This window comes from Micromonas pusilla (assembly GCF_000151265.4).
Source record: "Micromonas pusilla CCMP1545 genomic scaffold MICPUCscaffold_3, whole genome shotgun sequence".
NCBI lineage: Eukaryota > Viridiplantae > Chlorophyta > Mamiellophyceae > Mamiellales > Mamiellaceae > Micromonas > Micromonas pusilla.
The window spans coordinates 623,213-636,350 of NW_003315884.1; the positions used below are offsets into that span (position 1 = coordinate 623,213).

At 69.8% G+C, this 13,138-nt stretch overlaps 9 protein-coding genes across 9 annotated transcripts; 4 read left to right on the top strand and 5 right to left on the bottom strand.

The window, feature by feature from the left end:
- Positions 1-237: 237 nt before the first annotated feature.
- On the top strand, positions 238-1,692 carry MICPUCDRAFT_56171 (uncharacterized protein; the record flags this gene model as incomplete). Its single annotated transcript, XM_003056726.1, has 1 exon — positions 238-1,692. The coding sequence occupies one exon, from the start codon at positions 238-240 to the stop codon at positions 1,690-1,692; it is 1,455 nt and encodes a 484-aa protein (XP_003056772.1).
- A 154-nt stretch (positions 1,693-1,846) lies between these two features.
- MICPUCDRAFT_56172 (uncharacterized protein) lies at positions 1,847-2,338 on the bottom strand (the record flags this gene model as incomplete). Its single annotated transcript, XM_003057189.1, has 1 exon — positions 1,847-2,338. The coding sequence occupies one exon, from the start codon at positions 2,336-2,338 to the stop codon at positions 1,847-1,849; it is 492 nt and encodes a 163-aa protein (XP_003057235.1).
- A 911-nt stretch (positions 2,339-3,249) lies between these two features.
- MICPUCDRAFT_44055 (uncharacterized protein) lies at positions 3,250-5,052 on the top strand (the record flags this gene model as incomplete). The annotated part of the gene is made up of 2 exons (XM_003056727.1): positions 3,250-3,675; positions 3,778-5,052. 2 exons carry the CDS (start codon positions 3,250-3,252, stop codon positions 5,050-5,052), a joined length of 1,701 nt encoding a protein of 566 aa, XP_003056773.1.
- Positions 5,053-5,187: 135 nt separating this feature from the next.
- CBR/ELIP6 (uncharacterized protein) lies at positions 5,188-5,916 on the bottom strand (the record flags this gene model as incomplete). The annotated part of the gene is made up of 1 exon (XM_003057190.1): positions 5,188-5,916. One exon carries the CDS (start codon positions 5,914-5,916, stop codon positions 5,188-5,190), a length of 729 nt encoding a protein of 242 aa, XP_003057236.1.
- A 141-nt stretch (positions 5,917-6,057) lies between these two features.
- On the bottom strand, positions 6,058-8,609 carry MICPUCDRAFT_46669 (uncharacterized protein). Its single transcript, XM_003057191.1, has 2 exons — positions 8,381-8,609; positions 6,058-8,122 (listed from the first exon to the last, which is right to left on the bottom strand). Exons 1-2 carry the CDS (start codon positions 8,389-8,391, stop codon positions 6,181-6,183), a joined length of 1,953 nt encoding a protein of 650 aa, XP_003057237.1. The 5' UTR covers positions 8,392-8,609; the 3' UTR covers positions 6,058-6,180.
- A 217-nt stretch (positions 8,610-8,826) lies between these two features.
- On the bottom strand, positions 8,827-9,873 carry MICPUCDRAFT_56176 (uncharacterized protein; the record flags this gene model as incomplete). Its single annotated transcript, XM_003057192.1, has 1 exon — positions 8,827-9,873. The coding sequence occupies one exon, from the start codon at positions 9,871-9,873 to the stop codon at positions 8,827-8,829; it is 1,047 nt and encodes a 348-aa protein (XP_003057238.1).
- Positions 9,874-9,946: 73 nt separating this feature from the next.
- Positions 9,947-10,525, top strand: MICPUCDRAFT_56177 (uncharacterized protein; the record flags this gene model as incomplete). Its single annotated transcript, XM_003056728.1, has 1 exon — positions 9,947-10,525. One exon carries the CDS (start codon positions 9,947-9,949, stop codon positions 10,523-10,525), a length of 579 nt encoding a protein of 192 aa, XP_003056774.1.
- Positions 10,526-10,612: 87 nt separating this feature from the next.
- On the bottom strand, positions 10,613-11,167 carry MICPUCDRAFT_56178 (uncharacterized protein; the record flags this gene model as incomplete). The annotated part of the gene is made up of 1 exon (XM_003057193.1): positions 10,613-11,167. One exon carries the CDS (start codon positions 11,165-11,167, stop codon positions 10,613-10,615), a length of 555 nt encoding a protein of 184 aa, XP_003057239.1.
- A 524-nt stretch (positions 11,168-11,691) lies between these two features.
- Positions 11,692-13,128, top strand: MICPUCDRAFT_56179 (uncharacterized protein; the record flags this gene model as incomplete). The annotated part of the gene is made up of 1 exon (XM_003056729.1): positions 11,692-13,128. The coding sequence occupies one exon, from the start codon at positions 11,692-11,694 to the stop codon at positions 13,126-13,128; it is 1,437 nt and encodes a 478-aa protein (XP_003056775.1).
- Between the last annotated feature and the right edge of the window lie 10 nt (positions 13,129-13,138).

Sequence of the window (13,138 nt, forward strand, 5' to 3'; positions counted from 1 at the left end):
AACGCCTGAAGAAACGCCTCTTCGCCTCCCCCGCGCGTCCTCGCGACGTCCTCGTCCGTCGTCTCACTCCGTCGCGCGCGCTTCGATCGCTCGCGTCGTATCGCGCGTCGTTCGACGCTCGCCTCGCCTCGCGCTTCATCCCCCGCGCGCCGCTCGCTTCACCGCGCTTCGTCCCCCCCCTCCCGCCGCGCGCGTCCTGTCTTCGCGCGATCCGTCCCGTCCCCTCGTCCGTCGATGATGGATTCCGAGGAGGACGCGACCCGCCGCGAGGTCGAGGTGACGCTCCTCGCCGTCGCGCCGTCCCCGACCGGCGGGGACGACGTCGAGGAGATCCTCGGCGTGACCGACCTCGAGCGCGACCCGACGAAGCGCGAGCGACGGTGCGTGCGATCCTCCGTCGGGCCGCAGGCGGGGAGGCGCGTTCGGCTGCGGATCCCGCCGTCCGGCGGTCGCGTCGCGTCCGTCTCGATCGCTCGACGAGACGTCGTCGCGCTCGTGCGCGTCGGCGACTTGAGCTTGAGAGCTGAGATCAAGCCGCCGCTGCCGACGGATCATCGCGCGGACGACCCGCCGATCGAGAGGCAGCTCGGGTCCCTGAAAGCGGACGGCGTCGCGGTCCAGCTGCGATTCGCGCGTCGACGACGAGACGACGCGGCGGGGGAGACGGAGGCGGGCGACGACGGCGGCGCGCGTTCGACGACGACGACGACGACGACGACCACGTTCGAGTACGAGATCATCGACGGCGCGTTCACCGCGGACGAGCTCACGATGGAAGGCATCGACGCCCTCCACGCCGCGGGGGAGGTCGCCGCGACGAGCGCGAGGGACGCCGCGGCGCTCCCGCAGCCGACGGCGCGAACGGCGCGCTCCGAGGAGATTTGGCTTCCGCGAAAACTGAAACCCGACGACGAAGGATACGACGAGAGAAACCCGGAGAAGATCGCGTACGACCCGCGGGGTAAAGACCGCATCGAAGAGCTTCTCTTTGAGACGCGGCAGATGGCGGAGCGGCACGAACGCGACGGGAGGGATTGGTGCGGCCCGTTGCGAGCGAAGATAAACGCGAAGCTCAAAAAACTCCACGCGTTGCGAGCGCGCGCGGGGTTCATCCGCGAGTTACGCAAACGCCTCGGGAACGCGAACGAGGTCGTCACCGAGGAGATGGTGCGCGTCCTGAAAGCCACCGCGATCGTGCAGCAGGTGAAGCACACCGTGGACGGGAAGGTCAGCAGCGTGGAGAAGGAAAAACAGGTAACCGACGGCGGCGAAGCGTTCTTCGACGAGCTCGGCGTGGACGTCGACGACCTCGAAGGGAAAACGTCTTCGGAGTTACTCGCGGACCTCGGGGTGACGCAGCGCGCGTGCCTGCGCGCGCAAGAGAGCGCGAACGCGATGCACGACGAGATAACCCAAAGATACGAGCTGGACAGGTACGAGTCCGGCGTCGAGACGCGGGACGTGCTCGAGAACGGCGTTCGCCGAGTGGACATGGAGGCGATCCTCGGACGAAGGGCCGAGAAGGAAGACGTGGACAAGACGCTGGAGATTCCACTCGTCGAGCGCATGAAACTCGTCGGCGGGTACGACGTCGAGCAGATGAAGCAGGACGGGACGTTCGTCGCGCTCCCGAGGCTCGCGGACGTCACCGGCGAGGAGGCGTGGGGGTTGAACATCGACGTCGACGAGTGATGACGCGCATAGACTACAGACTATGACAGTCTACTTCGCGCGCGAGAACGACAGAAGAAGAGACTGGACAGGACGAGGACACAAATAATTCGCGCTCAGCTTTCGATGAGTGGCGTTTCACCACCGCGCGCGCGCGCACAGAGCGCGCGTCCGTCTACTTCTTCGGCTTGTTCACGACCTTGAGCACCGCCCCCTCCGGCGCGGTGTCGCCGCCGACCAGGCACTGGCACGCTAACCTCCAGTCCTCGCCCAAACCTTTCAGCTTCCCGTTCTCCGCGTCCGTGCGCGGGGAGAGCAGCTCCATCCCTTCCGTCACCCGCACCTTGCACGTCCCGCAGTTGCCCATCCCACCGCAGTTCAGGAGCTTCGCCATGCCCTCGTACAGCTGGACTTTGTCCCCGAGCGCGACGTCGCGCAGGACGCTCGCCTTGGTGACGTCCGTCACGATGACGTCGCCGCCGTCCGAGGGCGTGAACTCGACGCGCACGACGGACGCGCGCGCGACGAGAGCCGCCGATCGCGATCGTGATGAGGGCGTCGCGCGCGCGGGGTGAGCGCTCGCGCGGCGCGTCGTCACGCTCGCGCCGCCGCGGCGGGCGGCGAGCGCGGAGGAGGACGCGGGGAGCGTCGCGAGCGTGGCGGCCATGGTCGTGTTCGGGATCGTGCCGAGCGCGTCGGGGAGTGCGGCGCGTCGCGCCGCGCGTCGAAACGAACGTCGACGCGTCGCACACGTCGGTCTGGTCGCGGCTCCGCTTTTCCAGTCGGGTATCGGGTGTCCAGTCGTCACGGGACGGGACGAGGTCGTCGTCGACCTGGCGCGTCGCCGCCACCGTCGCGCGCGCGGGGCCCGGACGCCATGGCGGCTCCCCCGAGCGGCGCGGGCGCGGTCGGGGTCGACGAGCTGCGTCGCGCGGGGTGCGACGACGCGACGGTGCGCCGACGCTTCGCGCGTCCTTCGCGTCGTCGACAGATGAATGAGATTCGCAGTAGTGACGCTCGTCTCGCGCTCGTCCCATCCACCGTTCGTCTCCCCCTCCTCTGACGCCCCGTCCTCCGCCCTCCCCCTCGCCGTCGTCGCAGGCGTCCGAGCTCGCGAAAGCGATAGCCTCCGCGGCGTCGCTCCCGGCGGATCGCGCGTGGAGCGTCATCGCGAGCGCGCTGACCCCGTCCGCGCCGTTCCGCGCGCACGAGCTCGTCTACGCGGCGAACTTTTCGTCGTGGCGCGAGCGCGACCACGGACCGGCGCCGTGCACGTTCCCTTCGCGCGACGTCGTTCGAAACGCCGCGGTGACGGCGTTCATGAGGTCGTGGACGAGCCCGGCGTGGACGGCGGAACGCGCGCGCGCGGAGGTTGGACGGGACGCGAACGCGGACGACGCGGACGACGTCGACGGTGCGAGGAGAAGGTTCCGCGCGTTGCACCGCGCCTCGGTCGCGGACCAGCCCTCGTTCTGGTCGCACGTCGCGTCGACGGTCGGGTACCCGAACCCGAGCGTGATCCTCGATCACGACGCGTCCAGACCCGGCGGCTCCGAGCGGTGGTTCCCGCGTCTCGCGATGAACGCCGCGCTCGCGTGCTTCGAGGGACCGGGGAAAGCGGACGAGGACGTCGCGATTCGTTGGCGCGGCGAGCTCGACGACGACGCGGCGGGCGAGACGCGCACGCGGTCGATCACCCGGGGCGAGCTCAGAGCCCGCGCGGACGCGGCCGCCAACGCGCTGTCCATAAGAGGCTGGGGCGAGGACGCGCGCGTCGCCATCATCCTCCCGTTCACGGCAGAGTGCGTCGCGATATACCTCGGCGTCGTGCTCGCCGGCGCCGCCGCGGTGTGCGTCGCGGACTCGTTCTCGAGCGAGGAGATTAAAACCAGGCTCGAGATTGGCCGCGCGGACGTGGTCATCACCATGGACGTGGTCGCGCGCGCGGGGAGCGCTCTGCCACTGTACGCGAAGGTGGCGTCGGCCGCGGGGAGGGACGTCCCGGTCGTCGTCCTCGCGTCCGCGGCGGCGTCGTTCGCGGATGCGTTCTCGGATGAGTTTGAATCCGCGGAATTACGCGCGCCGGCGCTTCGAGCGAACGACGAGACGTACTGCGACTTTCTGCGCGTCGCGTATGCCCAGGGGATGGTCACGGGGATGGAGTTTCAACCGGTCGTGATGCCGTCGTCGAAACCGACCGCGGTATTGTTCAGCAGCGGCACGACGGGAGCGCCGAAGGCGATTCCGTGGGACCACTCGGCGCCGCTGCACGGCGTATCCGACGGTCGGTTGCACATGGACATCAAGCACGGCGACGTCGTGAGTTGGCCGACGAACTTGGGGTGGATGATGGGGAGCTGGCTGATCTACCAGCTCGCGAACGGCGCGTGCCTGGGCGTGTACGAGGGCGCGCCGACGACGAGAGGGTTTTGCGATTTCGTCTCCGACGCGAACGTCACGCACCTCGGCCTCGTGCCGTCGATCGTGTCCTCCTGGAGGAAGAGCGGCGCGTTCGACGCGAATCGTCACGACTGGTCCGCGCACCTTCGCGCGTTCGCGCTCACCGGCGAGGCGAGCTCGCCGACCGACGTCCTGTGGCTCGCGTCCAGGGTGAGAGGCTACGTCGCCCCCGTGCTGGAATATTGCGGCGGCACCGAGCTCGCGTCCGGGTACGCGTTGAGCGCCGTCGTGCTCCCGAACGCGCCGTCGTGCTTCTCGTCCGCGTCGTTGGGAGGGTCGTTCGCGCTCTTGAACGACGAGGGCGAGGAAACGAACGACGAAGAGGACGTCAACGTGATAGGCGAAGTCGCGGTCAGGACGCCGTTCATAGGGTCTTCGACCTCGCTTCTGAACGGCGATAACCGCGCGACGTACTACGACGGGATGCCGAGGTCGGTCGTGAATGGCGCGCCGCTGCGACGCCACGGCGACCGGTTCGAGCGATTACGCGGAGGGTTCTACCGCGCGCACGGAAGGACGGACGACACGTTCAACCTCGGCGGGATCAAGACCTCGTCCGTGGAGATTGAGCGCGCGTGCGACCGAGCCGCGGCGGCGGCGAACGCGGGCGCGGAAACCGCCGCCGTCGCGGTGCCGCCCATCGGCGGCGGGCCGGACCGGCTGTGGATCGTTCTCGTCCCCCTCTTTGAGGGCGAGGAAGAGAAGACAAAGGACGCCGCCCGCGAAGAGGCGTTGGTGAAACTGTTCAACGACGCGATCAAGCGCGCGTTGAACCCGCTGTTCAAGGTGCACAGGGTGCTTCTCGAGCCCGGCGGGTTGCCGCGGAACGCGTCGAATAAGATCCTCCGGCGGACGCTGCGCGCGAAGTGCGCGGACGTCCAGGCGCGGGATGCGAAGACGACGCCGCGGGCGAAGCTATAGAGCGATAGATAATATTATGATAGTTAGAGGGAAAGAGCCGCTTCGTATTACACGCGTAAACAGCCCTCGCGCCTCGCGAGCTGTGCTAATAATAAGAAAGAATCGTAAAGAATGGCCGACGGCGCCGCGTCGCGATCACTGCCCGAACAGGAGCATGAACGCGAACGCGACCATCGCGACGCGACCGTTGAGCTTCTCCGCGATCGGCGTCCACGTCGTCGGCAGGAGCTCGTCCGGGTACGCCGCGTTCTCGTCCGGGAAGCACTCGTCGATCGTCACCTTATTCAGCGCCGCGGGCGCACACGACGCCGCCACCGTGAGCGCGGCGATGAGAAGGAGCGAGAAGAACCCGCCGGGGCTGAAGACCTGGTCGCGCACCGAGTGCCCGGTGAGCTCCGCGCCGAGGGCGGCGACGATGCCGACCATCGCGGCGCGACCGTTGATGATCTCCGTCCTCGTCTGCATCCCGGTCACCATGTCCGGCGTGAGCGCGAGGTTGAACCCGGCGATGGACGTGCTCGCGGCGCCGGCGACGGAGTTGGAGAGATCGGCCTCGATGATGGACGCCTTGTTCACGCGCGCGGGGTACATCTGCCCGAACTTGTCCTTCACGGTGACCTCGTCGCCGACGCATGACACGGTGTACACCTTGCCGTCGATGTTCCTCGTCGTCGTGCCGTCGAGGTTGTTCACGAGGTTCGGCTTCGTGACGTTCACGGACTTCCAGCCTTTGGATTCCTCCGCGTCCGCGGAGACGCGGACGACGGCGGCGCGCGTGGAGCGCGCGGTGGCCACACGCGCGGAGCGCGCGGGGAGGCGCACGGAGACGCGGGAGGAGACGGAAGCGGAGGCAATGGTCATCATCTTGGCGTGCGGGGTGCGCGTGGAGTGAGAGCGTAAGGTAAAGCGCGCCGGTTGGGATAACGCGTCTCCGTGAACGCCTCTGTGAGGTCCACAGGCGGCGACGCGACGCGGTCCACGTCGGCGGCCCCCGCGTGTGCGAGTAAGAAAATTTATGCGATTACAACGTCATCGACAAAGTAGTCGAACACACACCCCTGCGCTCATAATGCATCGATTTCGATCGAGCCGTCGGGGGATGTCCGCGGCGCTCGCGCGCGGCGTCGCTCACGCCGCCGCCTGCGTGGAGGGCTCGGGCGCCTTCGTCTTCGCCTTAGCGACGTCGCCGGCGGGCTTCTCTTTCGGCTGCGGCGGCTTTTTGCCGTTCCTCTTCGGCGGCGGCGGCTTCTTCACCGCGTCTTTCCCCGAAGCCGCGGCGGGCTCGCCGTCGCCGCCGGCGGGACTCGCGGTCGGTTTCGAACTCTTCTTCGCCTTCGACTTCCCCGCGCCCTGTGCCTTGCCGTCCCCGCCGGAGCCGCTGTCCTTCTCCTTCTTTCCCGCGCCGCCGCCGCCGCCGCCGCCGTGCTTCCCGCCCTGATTGGTCTTCTTCGCCGCCTTGACGACCGCCGCGGGGGGCGGCCCGGGGGGCACTGGCGGGGCCGACGCCCCTGAACTGCTCTTCGGCGTGCCCGGCGGCGGCGGGCCCGGAGGCGGAGGCGGCGACGGAGGCACCGCCGCGGCCGCGCCGCCGCCGCCGCCCTTTCGCCGCTGTGACTTCTCCGCGGACGTCGGCGGCGTCGCGCCGTTCGCGTCCTCGCCACCCTTGCCGCCCTTTTTGCCCTTGGTCTGCTGCCTCGGCGAGCCTTTGTTCGGCTTATGGTCCTTCGCGACCGTGGCGTCCGGCTTGCGCGCGATGACAACCTTGCTCGGCTCGTGCGTCTCTTTGCTCACGGGCGGTCGTCGTTCGCCGTGCGAGGACGACCGCGACGTGGACCCGCCGCCGCCGCCCGCCCCGCCCGGGGACCAGAGCTTCTTCTCGTGGTCCGCCAGGCGCAAATCTCGGAGATGCTCAGGGAGCTTCGCGCTGCTGAAGTTTGGCGACTTCGCGGCGATCGGCGGCGGCGCACCCTGCGCGCGCGTCAACACCCGCACGGGACCGCCGCCGCCGTTCGGGGGCGACCCCACACCGACCCCGCCCCCTCCGGGGGGAGGCCCCGGCGGCGGCGGCGGAGGCGGGGATCCCCCGTCGCCGTCGTCGAGCGAGGGCAACACGGAGTAATCCATCCCCGGATCGTCCGAGCCCCACTCGTTCATAATCCCGAGCGACGCGCCCCCGCTCGAGCGTCGGATCGGCGGCGACGCCGGCGGCGCGTCGTCGCTCGTCTTCATCGCGCTCGACGGCGGCGGTCCGGGCGGCAGCGGCGGCGGTCCGGGCGGCGGTCCGGGCGGCGGTCCGGGCGGCATCGGCGGCGCGACGCCGCCTCGCTCGTGCTCGAACGATCGCCGCCTCGGCGGGCCGCGGTCGTCGTACTCTCTGTACTGCCGCTGGTGGTGGTGGTGGTGGTGGTGGTGGTGGTCGCGGTACCCGTACTGCCCGTGTTGGTCGTGGTACCCTCCCCCGCCGCCGCCTCTGAACCCTCCCCGGTCGTCGTGGTGCTGGTGTTCCCTGCCTGACTCGTCGTACCGTCGCTCGTCCCTCGCGTACCCGCCGTTGACGTCTCGTCCCCACCCGTCTCTTCCTCCGCGTTCGCTCCACTGCGGCGGCCCGCGCGCGCCGTACTCTCTCTCCCCGTACCCTCGCCCGGGTCCCGGGCCGCGGTCGTCTCGCTCGTCATACCCGTCGTGCGGTCTGTGCGGGTGGCCTCGTTCGCCGCCGCCGCCGCCGCCGCCTCCTCCGCCTCCGCCTCCGTGAAGGTCCGGGTACGAGTCCACGCGTCGACGTTGATCGGGGGGCGGCCCTCGCCCCTGGTCTCGCCCGCCACCCCCGGGCGAGCTCCACGCGGCGCCGACGCCTTGCGGCGCCCACGTCCCTCCGCCGTCGTCTCCGCCGTCGTCCCCGTGCCCCCACGTGTGATGCCCTTTCGGAACGAGCACGACGTTCGGGTCGTTGTTCAGCCGCGGGTTGTCGATGTTGTTTTCTTTCCTCTGCGACGGCAGGTTGATCGGTTTCGGCGCGGCGATGCGCCCGAGGGAGACCATCCTCCCGACCCTGTGGCCGTTGACGGTCGTCCTGTCGGTGTCGGCGAGGTGGGAAAGGGGGTGGAACGTCAGGCGAGGGGCGCGCGGGTTGGGGGCGAGCGCGGGCGAGCGCGCGCGAGATGGAAAAAGCGCGGCCGGCGTCTAGGGCAAAGCGCGGCGAACGCCGACGCGTCGCGAGATCCGCGCGCGCGAGGACCCGCGGCGCGCGCGAGATCGCGCGCGCGCGACGAGCGACGCGATGCGATCGTCGTCGATCGACGCGCGGCATCGCAAGCGGTCGAGGACGTACCTAGAGCTCATCGTCGCGTCGCGAGATCACGCACGGGCCGCGGCGGTTCGGTCCGCGAGGTGGACGGGGCGGTTCGATGGGAAATTCCTCGCTCGCTGACGCGGCGCGGCTTCGCTGACGTCGACCGCGGACGCGGTTCGCGGACTCCGAGACGCCGCGCGTTCGATCCTCCGGTCTATCGCGTCCACGAGAAGCACTCGATCGCGGCGAACGGTCAGATCCGCCGCAACCCGCGCGCCTGCGCTTCTGACGCGGCTCGAAGCGATCTGATTCAGCTTCGTCACTTGCTGACGAGGGCAAGTTCGGGCGACTGAAGTCGCGGCCGGCTCTCGCTTCGAGCGGGGAAAAAAATCCACACCACTCGTGAGTGCCTACATACGCGTCGTCGTCGTCGTCGTCGTCGTCGTCTAAGTCGCCTATGATTATCTCCCCGCTAGCTAGCTAGTCTACGCATCTCTCGTCAACCCCCGGAACAACCCCTCCCACGTCTCCGAGGTGACCTCTCGCGCGGTGAGAACCTCCGCGGCTACGCCGTCGCCCTCGCCGCCGCCGCGTCGACGGAAAACGCCCTCCGCGAAGGCGACGACCTTCGCGAGCGTTCTATCGGACAGGATGTCCGCGATCGACAGCGTCGCCGTCGCGACCGCGGTGTCGCGCTCGTACACCTCGAACGTGCGATTGGCGCAATTGGCGCTCTCCGCGGCTTCCACGCACGCGGCGGCGGCGTCCGCGCGGGTGATGAACCCCGCGACTTCGTCGCCTTGGTTCACCGCGAGCGAAGCCGCGCCCTTCGCGTCGCCGTCGAGTAAGCCGCTCGGGCGGACGATCGTGTACGTGCACCCGCGCTCGACCGCGGCCGTCGATTGGTACACAGCCCTGAGCCCGTCCTCGCCCGCGGCCTTCGCGTCCATCCTCCCGCCGAACGCGTTTAAGAAACCGTACGCGGGCGCTTCGCGCTTCGTGACGCCCGCGCCGGAGACGAGCACGAGCCTTCGGACGTCGTTCTCCACGCACGCGCGCGCGACGTCGACGACGCCGTCTCTGTCGACCGCGTCAGGGTCCCCGGACGCGGACGCGGTCGCCGCGAAGTACACGACGTCCGCGCCCGCGACCGCCGCCGCGACGCCGGCGGCGCCGGCGGCGACGTCGCACGCGCATCTGGTCACGAGCGTCGACGACCACGGCGCGGAGGTGGCCGCGGCGGCGTCGAACGCGCCGCTGCGCGTGCACGCGCGGACGTTCGCGCCGTTCCGCACGAGCCGCTTGACGATTTCGGTGCCGGTCCGGCCGCCCGCGCCGAGGACGACGTGCGCGCGATCCTCGCGGGAGACGGTCGGATCGTCGCGACGAGCGCTCGTCGCGACGTCGTCGTCGCTCGCGTTCGTCGACGCCGCGATGGCGGCCGCGCGGCGTATCGCTCTCGACGGAGCTCGCGCGCGGTGCCGCGATGCGAGCCGCGGCGTCGCCGTCGCGACGCTCGCGGCGGACGCCATGCCGCGCGGGGGCGAAGTGCGAGACGACCCGTTTCTCGCCGAGAGGCGAACGAAAACAACGAACTGTTTGGCAATGAATGCGAATTTCCCGCTCAGTCGCGGGGGCGCACGCGAGGCGGGCGCGATGCAGCGGCGGGCGTACCACGAGGCCGGGGGCGGGCCTCGGAAGCACCGCGGGAAGGCGCGGGCTCCGAATCGCGTCGCGGAGGTGCGCGCGCAGGCGACGGGCGGCGCCTCTCGCTACGACGACGGCGACGACAGCGACGACGAATCCGATGACGACGGCCGCGACGACGCGCTCGTCGCGATCATGGCGGACGAGTTCTGGGTCCTCCTGTTCGCCATCGTGTACGCGTTCGGGTTCGTGTTCTTCGTGCTCGGGTGCACGTTCAAGTGGTACGGAAGCAGACACCCGTTCTGGACGAGGGTGATATGGGGGTTCGCGGGTTGGGTCGTCCTCACGACGATGTACATTCTCGACCCGAGGTTGGAGCACTGGAAGCGGCGGTTGACGCCGAGTCTCAAGGCTGCGAATCGCGCGTGGAGATGGGCGGTGGACACGTGGCGGGAGAAGAAGATAGGCGATGCGATCGCGGAGTGGTGGCGGTGGAGGACGACGTACAAGCCGCCGCCGGTCGCGGAGATGGTGTGAGCGACGCGCCGGGAGGGCGCGTCGACGACGACTCGATCGTCAATCTAATTAGCCTAATTAGGAGAGGTAGACTGTAGAAGCTAGACGCTACAACACGTCCCTCGCGCCGATGCGAGACATGACCGCGTCCTCCACGCTCCCGATCCCCTCCTTACACTCCAACTCCCCGGGCTTGTAGTACTTCTTCACGAGCGCGTCGTCCCTGAGCGCGGCCATCCCGTCCTCGACGTCGTTCACCGGGACGGCGCCGGGAAACATCGCGAGCATCGCCGCCGCGTCGGCGTCGGACGCGTCGAACCTGCACGCCAACACGACGTCCGACGCGTCGTCCATGCCGAACCTCCTGAGACCTTCCGTGATGTGCTTCGACGCGGAGAGGTTGTACACCAACTCGCTGTGTAACGTCCGCGTCGTCAGCGCGTTCCGCTCGCGCGACGCCAGAGCCTTGTGCGCGGCGAGCCGCAGCGCGAAGAGCGATTGGATCGGCCTAGGGTTCACGAGCGCCACCTCGGGCTCGAGCGTCCGCGCGAGGAGCTTGTCCAGGACGTCCTTCGCGTTCGTGACGTCTTTGAAGAGGATGACCGTGAGGTTTCTATCGGGGAAAGCCTCGAACTTCAGCACCGTGGGGGCGAACGACGACATGCAGTGCTGCGACGACGCCGGTGCGACGACGGTCGTCGAGGACGAGAATCGGGGTTGTTAGCGCCGCGCCGCGCGGTGGCTTCCGCTTCTTGAGATTCGGGACACCCTATCCGCCGCGGGTCCAGGGCGCACGCGTCGGCGCGGCGTCGCGATCGATCGTCCGCCGATATCGACTCCGGGGTCGTGCGGCGCGGGAGTGGCGCGCGGTCGGCCGGTGACGGCGCGAGACTGATGACTGATGACGACGTGCGGAAAAACGACGCCCGCGCCAGCAGCAGAGAAGACTGAGATTTCGAACCGCCGAGGACGTCTCCGCGCACTCCGAGCGGCGCAACCTCATGAGCGACGACGAAACTCGACTCCCGGACGAGCCCGAGCCGACGCCGGAGCCGAAAGAGTTCCCTCCGATACCCCCCCGCGAGCCGCACGAACCCTTGGATCCGCGGCTCCCTTCCGTCCTCTCGTCGTGAGCGCGGAGAGGACAGATCCGATCGGAGGCGAGCAACTAACATCTCGGGAGGGCGATGTCCGAGCACACGCCGTCGCGGCGCGCGCGCGCGTCGCCGCGGCAGACGTCCACCCCGCGGCGACGTTCGTCCGACCTCGACGACGGCGCGTCGCACCACGTCGGGGTGACGCTCACGCCGAGCGGGCGGTACCGCGCGAGGTACAAAGACAAATCGCTCGGCACGTTCGACACCGTCGACGAAGCCGTGGACGTCCGCGCGGCGTACGAGCGCGAGCGCGAGCGCGGCGGCGGCGGCGGCGGCGGCGGCGACAGAGTGGACGAGGACGAGGACGACGCCGCGACGCCGACGCGAGGGAGGGGCGCGAGCGCGAGCCCGAGAGGCGCGGCGAGGACGCCGCGACGCGCGGGACGACGCTCGGCGGACGCGGGAGAGACGGAGCCGACGCGCGGCGGCGGCGGCGGCGCGCGGTGGACGACGCAGCTCGCGCTCGCGCTGTTCTTCGTCGTCGTCGCGCTCGCGATGGCGCCTCCCGGGGGAAGGACCTGGACCGGCGCTCGGACCGCGTCGTCGCCGTCGCCGCCGCCGTCGGTGGCGTCGGCGTTTCGTCGACCGAGCTGCGCGGCGGCGGCGGGCGCGGACGACGCGGTCGTCGCGCTCGCGCCCGCGCGGTGGGAGGAGACGGTCGGGATGTTCATGGACGCGGTGCGAGAGACGTCGCGGCTCGGTCGCGGCGGAAGCGGAGACGAGACCGACGACGCGCGCGCGTCGTCCTCGAACGCGGGCGGCGGCGCGGCGGGGAAAGGCCCTTCGCTGATGCTCGTCGCGGACGGCCCGAACGACGCGCGGACGGTCGCGCGCGACGTCAAGGCTGCGTTCGACGCGTGCGACGCGGAGGAGTGCGTGCTTCTGATCGACTGCGAGTGGTACGCGGCGTCGAGCGCGGTCGGGTCCGCGTCCGAGCGCGCGGAGCAAGACGCGCGGGGCGCGTTGCAAAAGTCGTTGGCGACGTTTCTGACGCGGTGTCCGCGCGGCGTCGTCGTGATTCAAGGCGCGGAGAGCCTGAACAGGCCGCTGCTGTCCGCGCTGCTTCCCGCGCTGAGCGAGGGCGGGCGGTTCATGCGCGACGGCGCGGAAGTGCGCGCGGATTTGGCGTCGTACGTCGTCACCGTCGCGTTGGGGGGACGGTGGACGACGACGACGACAGCCGGCGGCGGCGGCGGAGGAGGAGGAGAGAGCGTCCGCGCGTGGATGGAGAGGGAGTGGGTCGAGGGCCGGAGCGTCCGCGCGTGGATGGAGAGCGAGCGGACGTTCGCGAGGCGCGCGAAGGACGCGCTCGCGGACGTGTTCGCGGGCAAGGCAGGGGTGCACGGCGGCGGCGGCGACGAGGGAGGCGACGACGGCGTCGTCGGCGCGTTCAGAAGACGCGTCGACTTTGTCGTGCCGTCGCGTTTGATCGAGGACGGCGCGTCGTCGTCGTCGTCGTCGTCGTGAGTAGTACGAT